Here is a 12,236-nt window from a genome sequence, read left to right on the forward strand (position 1 = left end):
AATTTGTGCTGCTTCTTTAATGGCTACACTTCTATTCCAGTACACCCCATACTAAGAAGTTCCTGTCTTGTATCTCTGGAGTAGTGAAGCCTATGCAGAAACTGAGGAGCAATAGATTAAGGAGAACTGATTATTGGTACTTGTTAACCAGTTGTCTGTTTCTGACCACTTGGTAGGCAAAGGGTGGACGAGCTTCAGTGACTCCAGTGGTGGGTCTCTGAATGGCTGGGGCCTGGAAAATGAGACCTGTGAGGAGAGCCTGGAACAACTGGGCTTGTTGGGCCTGGTGAAGTGAAGGCTTGCCAGGAGATGCACTATTATCCTTCCGATCCCAAATACTGAAAGGGTGGAGGTGGGACTTTTGCTGAGAGATGTGGTAGGAGAAGCAATGATCAGTAATTAGACTCCAACCAGGTAAGAGGAAATGGTCACTCGGTGGATGATTAAGCATTAGAAGCAGGCTGCCTAGGGAAGTGGTAAAATCTGTCCTTGGATTTCTTCAGCACCTGACTGCGCAAAGCTCCAAGCAATCTGGTCTTGATTCAGTGTAGCCTTTCTGGAGGCCTGGCTAGACAATGTTCCAAGATCCCTTCCCAAGTGAATTTTTAATGTTTCTGGTGAGGGAAAGTGCTGGTGTTAAATCACTTTGGCTTTGATGAGAAGTACATCCCTCAGTGAAATTTAACTGAAGCTTGTGGAGTTTGCTACTTAATCTGCTGTAGCTGTTTCTAATTGTGGCGAGTCACAGATTTAGGGCTTTATTTAGGTCTTTGTTCAGGATTTAAAGCACTATGTACATTATTTTTATGTAAGCAACTGTTTTGTCTTTGGAGAAACTGGTCTCTTGGCTCAAGCAAATTCTACACTTATGGAAGCTTTGATCCAAGGTAGTGGTAGGGATGCTAAACATGATTAGTCACTGCTCTGGCATTATTTCTCTGCCTCCTACAGAATGCTGAAGGACTGGTACCTGGTGACCCAGTGTATCTTTGAGCAGGTGTTTTTTGTAATCCAGCATTAACTTCTACCGGTTCATGTTTGTTCTTGGACTTGTGGTGCATTTAAAGGCTAACCCACCTTGTTTTTAACTTGGCTCTGCTTCTGCTGGTATGGATTCTACAGCCAATAGCCATTACTGGAACACTAGGGGCCATTCTGGCAACAGCATCCTTGCATCCTTTGCAGTGTCTTGTAGGGAAAAAAAATCATAGATCTTGACACATATTGAGGCATTTTAAATTCTGCAGTTACTTGGATAGCTTCTGCTGGGTAGTTGTATTAATGCATGATGAGAAACTTGAATGCGTATTCTGTATGTGTTCTATAACTCCTGGTGTTGCTTATTTAATGAGAATTCAGTCTTCTGCCAACAGAAATAATTGTTGGGTTCTGCTGTATCCTTTAAGCTGGAGTATTTAAAAGTGAAGAGTAGTTGTCTTACTAGGAGGAAGTTGAGACAATTTCTGCATCTCTAACTTTGTGGTAAATGTTAAAGGTCAGCTGGGTTTGGATTTGTGCACTGGTATCAATTCTATCCATTTCTTTAAAAGCTGTTACAATAAAACAACTGAAAGTTAGATGTGTAGAGAATTAGTAGATAAATGGGGAGCTCTTCCAAAGGAAGAGCTTAAAAGATTCTGGATATCTGAAGAGTTAGGAGCTTCTGTTGTCTAACCAAAATTAGTAGTTGGTTTCTTCATTGTAGGATAACCAATACTAGAACTCAATGTTTTATCCTAGAATTTTGTTACTAAACAGGATTAAACACACTAAATTGTGTTTAATTGTTGAATTTGTGCATTAAAATAGCTGCTGAAAGCACAGAAGAAGGCTCAGCGGAGAGAGAGTCTACTGAAGCTTGAAGCAGAGAAGAAAAAGCTGCGTACAATACTTCAAGTCCAGTATGTGCTGCAGAACTTCACTCAAGAGCATGTTCAGAAAGATTTCAAAGGTGGTGTGAATGGTGCAATATACTTGCCTTCTAAAGAACTAGACTACCTCATAAGATTTGCAAAACTGACGTGTCCAGAAAGAAATGAGAACTTGAGGTAAGTTCAGGGGGTTTTGTCTAATTAGTATGCTTCATTCATTGTGCTAAATGTCTTGTTTGGCACTGCCATGTCTTTAAATACTGTGTTTTGGTACATTAATTAAAATTCTCTTCAATCCAATACCATCCTGAGCAGGGAGGCTGGGGATGTGCTGCTTCCCTGAGGTCTCACTGTTCATGAAGTGAAAAAAGTGCAGTAAAATCAGAACTCTTCTGTATTCCATTTACATTGATGATTCAGATGTGCATCTTTATTCCAAAGGAATGTAAGATGGTGCTACTGAGGTGCTCTTGCTGTTAGCTTCGAAGTGGTTTTAAAAAATTGCTGGAAGTTTTTGATACCTCAGCACTAAATGTCATGCATGTTACCTGGTTGTCAACAGAGGTAATGTCAGCATCAGTGCTCATGTGGCACTGCTCTGGGGCTGCGATGGCTCATTCTTAGTGTGACAGCCTGTCTGGTAAGGTAGTGCAGTAAGAATTGTATTGGAATATGGAATAAGTAGTTATTATATGGTAAGCTGAAACCCTTTATCCCTAAGTCATGTTTGAATATGGGCTAATTCTTTAAGTGCCTCAAAATTCTAGTCACTTGTCATACACTAGAATTGCCTAATCTTCGTTCTTTAGTTAACTTCCAAAGAACAGCTGCTAATAAAAAGCTACACAACAGGAGTGTCTCATCCCAATGAAGTAACGTTGTTTCTAGGTTACTCTTATGGTATTACTTCTACAAGAAGCATAATCCTTTCCTTTGGGATACTGTGTTTCATTGCAGTGGACTGCAAATTTGGTCTTCTGGAGGAGGTGGATCTTGGACCTATGGCAAAGTTTTCCAGTAGCTGCTAGTTACTGAGAATGGCAGCTGTTGTCACCTGTGTGTGTTCATCCAGTAATTGTGACCAGCTGATTAAACAGCAATTGTTGCCCTGTTCGGGAATCCTGGCTTGGAATGAAGTTCAGCCATATGGTCTTGTGGGGCAGTGCTTAGGATCTTTATATTGACCAGCAAAAGAAATTAGGTTTGCTAGGTTAAATCCTGTGCAGACAGAGGTAAATTGCTTCCAGTGATCTCAGGGCTTGCATTCACTTGGTGTATGCAGCCTTGGTTTGGAAGGGTGGACATTAGTCAATGTCATAAAATGGGGGGTATTGGGATAGTGCAGCACTTGATCTTGGCTATGATTCTACCTGGTAAAACTGTCATTTGTTTTAGTGTTGAAGACCAGATGGAACAATCATCTCTCTACTTCTGGGACCTTCTAGAAGGAAGTGAGAAACCTGTGGTTGGAACAACATGTGAGTGTCTCATCTAGAGAAATAACTTACAGTTCTAAAATTTGTGTGCTTGTTAAATATCTTAAAACCAGTGGATACACATGGAAGGCTTAAACACTTTCAAGAGATGTGCGTATCTTGATTATACAAGGATGAATAGCTGTTCCTAGTTCAGTTAAGTACAGGTCAATCACAATGCCACATGCTTTTGTTTTCCAGTCAAGACTTGCTCTTCTACCAGTGTACTAGCATATTTTTGAGGAATAATGATGGTAGCAATTCAAAACCTGATGCATGAATACCTTACAGAACAGTGGGAAGGTTTTTGTATGGTTATGTGCAAATGGGTTAAGCTTAGAACAGTACCCAGCCACGAAATGCTTAGTTGGGTACACTGATGTATTACAAAGCTTCATTGGCCCTGGGCTGAAGGTCCCACGGCATTGAAGAGTCTGCTTTCTTTGTTGGAGTTTTAGACTCATACCTGTTGTCTCCCTACAGTGCAGGATTCCACACTAAGGAAAAGGGTAGTCATTAATAGAACTTTCTGGGATCTCTCATCATGCACAGTGCAGTCTCTCTGTCTTTCTTTGATGTAATGCAAGTGTCCTTACTTTTCAAGCATACCAAAATCTGTGGGACTCTGTGGCATAGTTCCAAAATCCCTGGTTGTAAGCCAACATACACATTGTGTTCCTATTTACAACTTGTTTGTGAGGAAACTGTCCTTAATTGAGTTGTAGTGTCTTTCCTATTGCAAACAGCCCTTGCTTATTGTGTTTATGCTGATCTTGTAGCAGCTGTGTGGCAGGAATCTTTCATTTGTTACTGACAACAGTGCTGAAACTGTTAGACCAGAGCATTAGAGTGCCCTGTCTAACTTCCACATATGGGTAGCTGAACTGAAAACTAGGTGTTAAATCTTTCCATGTAGTTCTGGACAAGCTGCAAGCTTGTATTGCTGCAGGCTGGTAACCTTAGCCTTGTATCTGTTGACATGAATAGATTATTAGTACCTCTACCCCTTTGGTGTCAGTCTTGCATCCCTTTCTATGCAAGCTAGACTTCAGATAAAGCTGTTAGGTTGTTTTATTGTTCATTGCCTTGGAAGACAGGTTTTTTTATAGCCATATTAAATTCTAGCTACAATTCTTGTTTGTGTGGTTGTCACTAGTAGGAGTGATCTTTCACTGAATGTTCCTCCTGTTCTCAAGGCTGCCCTGTTTCCAGCTCCTCTGAAACAATTTCTAGAATCGCTGTTACTTCTGAGGTCTTACTCTCTACTCTAAGCTGCTGTCTCTTGTTTGCACAGAGGAGCAAACTGGACAGTGCTTCTCAGAGTCCTGAGAGTACACAGATAAGCTTTTGTTCAACCATGTCAGCTTTGAATCTTTTCCAGCTTCAGAGGAGTTAGTTCAGTCTGCGAACAGTCCCTTGCATTTCCCTTGCTTGTTTCTGTAGTTCTTAACTTTTCCTTCTGAGACACCGTCCTGTTACCAGCAAGAGGGTCTTGTAGAGTAATTCCATTGTGACTGTTTAGCTTTACCTCTGTTGCAGTCTCACCTAATTTTAGTATTGATGCTGGCTAGCTTTATACATGGTAAACAAAGCCCTTTCTAAGCATGTGGGAGACCAGGTGGCTCAGTGTTTACCTTGTGGACATTTAAACACAAGCTGCAGTCTTGCCCTGGGATTGCAAAGATGTTTTCAACTACATTAAATTAAGCAGTCTAATAAATGATTTCCTTTACTAAAACATTTTATTGCTATAGCTTGATAAGATGTGAGAAACTGCAGTTCATATAAAGGGAGGAAGTACCAAGTCTTAATCAGTAATTTGAATACCCCTTAATTTCAGGTTTTCCTATTTTAACTTTATGGACTTTTACTCTTTAGATAAACACATGAAGGACCTGTTATCCAAACTTCTAGACTCTGGCTACTTTGAAAGTATTCCGACTCCTCGCACCACTGTGCCAGTAAAAGAATTGGAAGAAGTAAATAGAAAACCTGAGAAAACAAGACAGATGTCAAAAGGAGAGCCTGTCAAAGAACCAGGTGGAATATTTCGGGGTTCAACTTTTATATCAGTGTTGGGAAGGGCTCAAACTGAGCACTGACTGTGCATAGCTTGGCGCTAAATCTGATGCTGTGCTGTTGCTTACTTGCAAGGTAGTAACTGAAATGGAACCTGCAGGGCTTGCAACCCTATTCTAGCTAATAATGTAGAAAGAACATTAATTCATAACAATACAATGCTATTGCCCTCTGAGCAAGTTGAAGATGTGGGAACTGTCTGGTGTGTAGGGAATGTTACATATTAGGATAACAAAATTATGAAGACTATAAAATGTTTCTTGTTTAAACTACTGAAACTGTAAAAGCTAGTCATAAAGTAAAAGCTTGTCTACAAATAGAATGGCAAGCTCAGCTTTCAGAATATCTGGTTTAGCAACTGGTACTACTATTTAAAATAGATTTAAGGAGTTGCTACTGTTTGATCTGCCTTTCTGCATTTGATCAGTTGAAACAAATTAACATCCTTTCTCTAGAATCCATTATGGAGCTTATGAAGTCTGAAATACAGCCACAGGAGGTAAGATACTCTACTGTTAATTGCTTGCCTTTAGTATTGTGATTTATCAGACACAAATGCTCTTTTGCAGCCCTTTTTTAAACTTAAAAAGGGAGTCTGAACAGCAATCTAGGTGTTGCTGGATGTAGGAAGTGTTAAAGACTTGCTTACACTTCCATTTGTAACCCCAAATTTATGGCATCTGGGATATTTTGGGATAAATGGATCAGGATTATATGAAGCAGTATAGTACTTTAATGCTCTGGCACTTTCCTGAATAAAACAAAGCATCAGCCTTTAGGGTGGAAACACTGATCTTTTGTGTACTGTGGAATAGAGAAAATACACATCTACTAAAGCTTTCCATAAAAGCTAAGCTTGTTGCAGTAGGCTTGATATTGGTGGGGTTGAGAATGATGCTGGTCTTACTCTGATTTGTCAGGAAGGTAGGAAACCCAAGACAGACTTGTGTGCACAGGTTGTGTAGACCTGTTTCAGCAGCTCTTCAGACTCCCGTACTCAAGCTTTGACTGTCAGTAGCATAGAAATCATTAGACCTGGTTCAAAAGGTGGGGAAGGGTGTCTTTCTTCCAAGTGGAAATACTGGTTCTTAAAATGCTGAATCCTTGTTTCCAAGGTGTCCCACTAGAGGGTGTACTCTAGAACAAGTCTTTGTAACTTACTGGTAGCACTGTTACCTAACACTCATCTGATGTCTAGTCAGAAAAAAGATCTCAGCCAGTGAGCCTTGTACATTCTTTACTTCATGTATTTATTTCCTGTTCATGACAAAGTGGTAACTTAGAAAAACTTAAGACATCATCATTGAACTCTCAGACTTACTGACACTAAACAGCCTGCAGTTGAAGTCCAGTGGTACTAAATCTGAGAATATGGTGACATTTTAGTATTAAAACTCCACTAAGAATGAGGGTTATACTTGGTTACTGGGTCTAATATTTTGGGGCACTTAGCAGAATGTCTAATATAGTACCAAGGCTTTGTAGGTGCTTAGAAGGAGAGCTACCTTTATAAAAATCACAATTAAATATAGTATTGTCACTGTCTAGGAGCATCAGGTAGCACTGAGGATAAGGGCAGTAGATTCATTCAGCTGGGTTTTACTTGTGCTGTTCAGTACTGTTCCCTGTTTCTCTGTGGCATGCCAAGCAAAGCTAGTCTGCAGTGTTGCAGGATAAAGCCATGGCTGTCCACACGGTTTCTATGACTAGTGCTTAGACTGTCTAGGCTCTGCTTTTAGTCAGCAGTTTTCAGTAGCTGGGTGACCTAATTTAACTGACCTGAACTGTAGTAGCAAAATGTATTCTTGGGAGCCATTAAGTTTCTTTGGTCTATATAGTTTCTCAACAGGCGTTATTTGCCTGAGGCAGAATACTCTGTCAAGAAGAAGCCAGAAGAGCCCAGATCTTGGGAAGCCGAGTGTGCTAGAAAGCAAGAACCTCCAAAGTCCTGGGAGATGCTTGTTGATATTGAAGAGCAGGAAGAGAAGCAGAAACAAGAGATCTTAAAGCCTTGGGAAGCTCGTGTTAGACAGCAAGAACTAAAAAGACCAGATTCTCCAAAGCCTTGGGAAGCTCGTGCTAAAGAGGAGGAACAGAAGCGTGAGTCTGCAAAGCCCTGGGAGACCCGTGGGGAGGAGGAACAACAGAAGAAGCTGGAAGCTCCAAAGGCATGGGTAGCACGTGTCCGAGAGGAGCAGGAGTCTCCCAAACCCTGGGTAGCAAAGGTTAGGGAAGAGCAGGACCAGAAGAAACAGGAATCACCTAAGCCATGGGTAACAAAAGTTAGGGAAGAGCAGGAGCAGAAAAAGCAGGAGTCCTCAAAACCTTGGGTAACCAAAGTTAAGGAAGAACCAGAAGAAAAGCGGGAATCTCCAAAACCTTGGGTAACCCAAACTAGGGAGCAACCAGAACAAAAGAAGCCAGACCCTATGAAAACATGGGAAGTGCCTGTTAGGGAAGAGCCAGAGCAAAAGAAGCAGGAGCCTGTGAAGGCTTGGGCTGCACATGTTAGGGAGGAGCCAGAACAAAAGAAGCAGGAGACTCGAGAGGCTTGGGAAAAAGCTGACAGGCAGCAGCAAGTGTCATCACCGCAGTTACAGAACCCTCCGAAGTCCTGGGCAGCTGCCAGTATGGGGCCAAAGGAACAGATGGGGCCAAAGAAGTTTGATATGGAACCCAAAGAAGTGAGTTGGCATATGTAGTATTATCTGTCATAAGCTTTTGACATTAGTGTATTGGAATAAAGCCACCTCTACACCAAGCAGAGGTGTATAAGGTGTATTTTGTAGGCCAATATTTAGACTCCCATTTCATTCTTTCTTGGGGGAAATACTTCTGGCAGATAAAGTTTATATTTGAATAGCAAGATGGTCTGCTTTGTTTTTTACATCAGCAAAGTATTGCTGTGTTTGAACCTTGAATAACTGCTTTATGCATAAGACAGAAGAATTAACTTGGTTCATCTGTAGCTATTGGCCCTGTCCACTGTTAGCAGTACAAAGCAGGTATGACTCATCCAGGGATCAAATACTTTGTGGCTGCATGCAAATAACACTTCAGTAATTTTTAGGCTTTTGATTAAAATAGCTGCTGATTCAAGAGAGATCTAATGTCTAGATCAAGCAATACCAACTGTACAGGGGCTTAAATATGTATTTCCAGATGAATGCGTAAACCATACTGCTGTCCTGGGACTCTAACAATAGCAGAGTGTTAGAAATGTAAAATGAAAGCCATTGCATGGCTTACAGCTGAGCAGGCTGCTACCCTTTGGGCACATTACCTTCTTTCTCACCTGAGCTTGGGTAGCATTAACGCTGATCACTGTAAAAACAGGTAACCGAGCTCTGCTATGTCTGCCTTAGACACTAAGAGAAGCGTTACTCTAAAGGTAGACTTGAGGAAGAAAATATGGGGAATTGAGTGCTTCTTTGTGCACAGTGTTGTCACCACTACTATCTTCCTGCAAGAAAGCAGGAATCAGTATGTCCCATGTTACTCATGGCAAATGATTAAGCTTGTATCTTGTCAGTAAACTTGACTTAACTGAAAAATGGATATTCTTGTGCTTAGAGGCGAGACCGCAAACAGAAGGTTGAACCCGAGATTAAAAGAGTATGTAACATGCAGCACTGGGTAACAGCATGGGATTATGGTGTTTCAGCTTGATCCATCTTTACACTAAGCTGTGTAGAATCTTGTGTCCACTGGTGGTGGTGGTGGTACAAGTAGAAAAGCTGGTTGCCTCACTAAGTAACTCTGAGCACAAATAGGTGTTGTGCACCCAACTATGCACAGTATTCCTGTAACTGAAACTAGGTAGTAGAATAGTCTCAAGCACTTGTAAGGTGCCTTGGAATTTCTGGTGTCAGATTACCTTAAATGCAAGATGCTTCCTAATGAGAAGATACTTCCTCTTGTTTTTGTATGGGATGGATGGATGGCTTAAGTGGTTGAGAAAACTTTGCTGCAGCAAGTAAAAAAAGGGTTTCCAGTCATCTGGAGAAACTTGGACACGGCTTCAGAATCTCCCTGGTAGTGTGCAGGTGCGCATATACTGGCAAAATTAAACTAAATGTGAGGTCCCTGAAGGGGGATTGCTGAATTAAGTAAACAAAGAGTGTTTTATAATATTCAAACTTGGATTTACATAGACCATAGGAAAGCATCAGCTGGCTTTATTTTTGCTTAGTAGCTATTGAGAAATCCTAGTATCAAAAGTATATTCAATAGAGTAGAGAACAGTGTACTGTCAACATAACTAGTTTCCATAACCAGCTTTTTAAAAAGGACATCTTCGACTTGAGGTCCATAAAAAAACCAATTAAAATCATGTTAAGCTCTTCAGATAACAATTTCTCTTGCACTTGCTTATATAAAAAAGAGGCAATGCAGTGCTATAGTTGGGTCTGTTTAACTCTGAGAGAATCTATAAATGCTCTTGTGCAAGGATGTAGGCATGTCAGATAAAAGACTTGTGCCACTGCTGCTGCCCTCTGAGCTGAAACTGTTAGAGCTCTGAGGTCTTTAAAAAAACCTAAGTTTTGAGGTATTTAAATATGCTTATTTAACTTAATGTACCTTAAGGTGCCATACCTAAGAAGCTGAGCCGAAGATAGAAGGGTGAGCTGATGTGCAGACCTGTTTAACTGTTGTTCTGTTTAAATGTTTGTGCAATCTGTGGACCAGCAAACTTGGTTAGAGCTGAATTTGTGGCCTGCTACAGGAAAGCAAAACAGTTTGGCTTGTGCTGTCATCCAGTGTGTCGTTTAATTCACACGTGCTGTGAATGCTGCTCTGAGTAGTAAGCAGATTTTAATTGTGTATCTACATGGCACAGCTGGCAATAACTGATTACAGCTTAGGTATTTCCACCTCATTTAGTACTCCATAACCAACAAACCTAAAGAGGAATTGAAGTCCTGTCTCACAGAATGAAGTTTTACTAGTAAATGAGATGGTTGAAGTGGTATGTTAGTGGTGCATGTAAGCAGACCTTCAGTCTCTAAAAATTCCAGCTTTAACAGGAGTCCTTGGTATATTGGCACTCTGACTAGCCAAATTCCAAAGTGGTCATTGGTTTATTTGCAATGGTTTAATGGGTCCTAGAACAAATTCTAGATGTTTCACCTCTACTTTCAGTCAATTCTCTGGATGTAAGGCAAGACACTTTTTGCTGAATGTATAAGTAGTGTTGAAGCTAGGTTTCAAAAACATTTCTTATGACAAATTAGACCCTCAATTTACCAGTGCTGTTAAACTCTAGTGGTTCAAGCAACATTCAGGTTAGTGTTAAGTGATCTTAGCATGTACAGGTTTGATCTGAGCCAGACTAGCAGGTCAGAATCTGCTGCTAGTTTTTAATGACTACCAGAAACAATAGTAGGCTAGAAAGAAAACTTGGTTTAAAATCATCTTAAATGTCAAGTGCCTGCTCTTCTTCAAAGCATCTCTTTATAAAAAGGCATAAAAACTGAAATACTTTAATTTCCTGATACCTTCCTGTATATGATCTTATATTGCACTTAAGTATTGTAGTTTTGAACTCCTAGGTACCAGCAAAGCAGCAAATCAATATGAGGCTGCTTCTGGCTGGTGTATTTTAATATATATATGAACTAGAAAATAACTTCTATGGAATGGAAAGTCTCAATGTTTCAGTCCTGGTTTAAAGCCCTGATATCATATATGTAACCCTGCATTCTTGTACTTCTTGAAGTAAAGAATGCTACCAACATAATGCACAGAGTGTGAGCTGGGGAAGGAGATAAAAACTCTGACAAATTGTAGAAGCATACAGGAATTTTATCATCTTTGGAAGCAATGTCACTTTGAAAAGTGACAAGTCTTTTCTGCTTCTGTGCTCTTGGGGCTTTTTCAACTTTTTTTTGTGTTTAATGTACAAGTCTTACTTATGTAGTTAGTGGACTACCTTAAGAGCTTTAGACCCTGCCAGACTTGACCTAGTTAGGTGACTTAAAGGTGAAAGGCTTCTGTTACCCATTTTCAAACATACAGAACCAGTTTGGTAGTGTCCTTGTGTCTTAGTAGAGATGGTAGTGAGGAGGAAGAGGGTAACAAAAGCATGAATCAGTTTGACGCGTACTGGATTTACTATGACAGTGAGTGCTGTAAAATTAAGACTATTTGCAAGTGAGGACTGAAAGTGATGGACAAAAAGATTCAGATTGCCAGTAACTTAATCTATGACTCACTGAGATTAACTTTATTCAGCTGTATCTTTTTTCCTACACTAATATCCTTAAAAGCTTTAGTTACTGTTCATTATTGGAAGCTATAGCAGTATAAACTTGTATTTAACGGGTAGTCAAAGGTAGTGCTTGTGCAGCAGAATTTCTAATTAAGATAGAGCTGTACAAAGATGCACTCTGAACTCTAGAATGAAGTAAAACTTCTCACAGCTGATCAAGCAGCTATCATGTGGGCCACACAGATACTAGAGACAGAGTCCTCCCAAGTTAATCATGTGCTGTAAGCTTCTTGCCTGTGCATGGTATTGGAATTTCTGCAAAGGCCAGAGATTAGTTTCAGATAACTGTCAAAAAGGAAATGCAGGAGTGTTCTTAGGCTTGTCCTAGAAGTGGACAAAGAGCACTTCATCAGTTTGTTATGGATTTAGTGTGACAATTGTCATAACACAAATAGCCTTCTGCTATATATTTTCCAATGACTTCATGCAAATACTCACTAACATGCCTGTACAATATATTGAAGTAGTAACCTCCTGTTAGAAACACAGGTGTTGAAAATAAAGGCTTTCATATATTCCTGCTATCTCAACATTTGGGCC

The 12,236-nt window shown here is 40.3% G+C and overlaps 1 protein-coding gene across 10 annotated transcripts in view; it reads left to right on the forward strand.

The window, feature by feature from the left end:
* Positions 1 to 12,236, forward strand: part of CAPRIN2 (caprin family member 2) — a 33,277-nt gene that overhangs the window by 6,464 nt on the left and 14,577 nt on the right. For 9 of the 10 annotated variants that reach the window (XM_042050958.1, XM_042050959.1, XM_042050960.1 and 6 more), the window contains exons 5-9: positions 1,810 to 2,048; positions 3,267 to 3,349; positions 5,225 to 5,386; positions 5,881 to 5,924; positions 7,264 to 8,109. In XM_042050958.1, the coding sequence (XP_041906892.1) occupies positions 1,810 to 2,048; positions 3,267 to 3,349; positions 5,225 to 5,386; positions 5,881 to 5,924; positions 7,264 to 8,109 (1,374 nt within the window). The remainder of the gene's footprint in view (positions 1 to 1,809; positions 2,049 to 3,266; positions 3,350 to 5,224; positions 5,387 to 5,880; positions 5,925 to 7,263; positions 8,110 to 12,236) is intronic. The other variant, XM_042050967.1, reaches the window with a different exon arrangement.

The sequence above is a fragment of the Corvus kubaryi genome, unplaced genomic scaffold (genome assembly GCF_017639235.1).
Source record: "Corvus kubaryi isolate FWS band 111438036 unplaced genomic scaffold, C.kubaryi_AGA036_p1.0 74, whole genome shotgun sequence".
NCBI classification, from domain to species: Eukaryota; Metazoa; Chordata; class Aves; order Passeriformes; family Corvidae; genus Corvus; species Corvus kubaryi.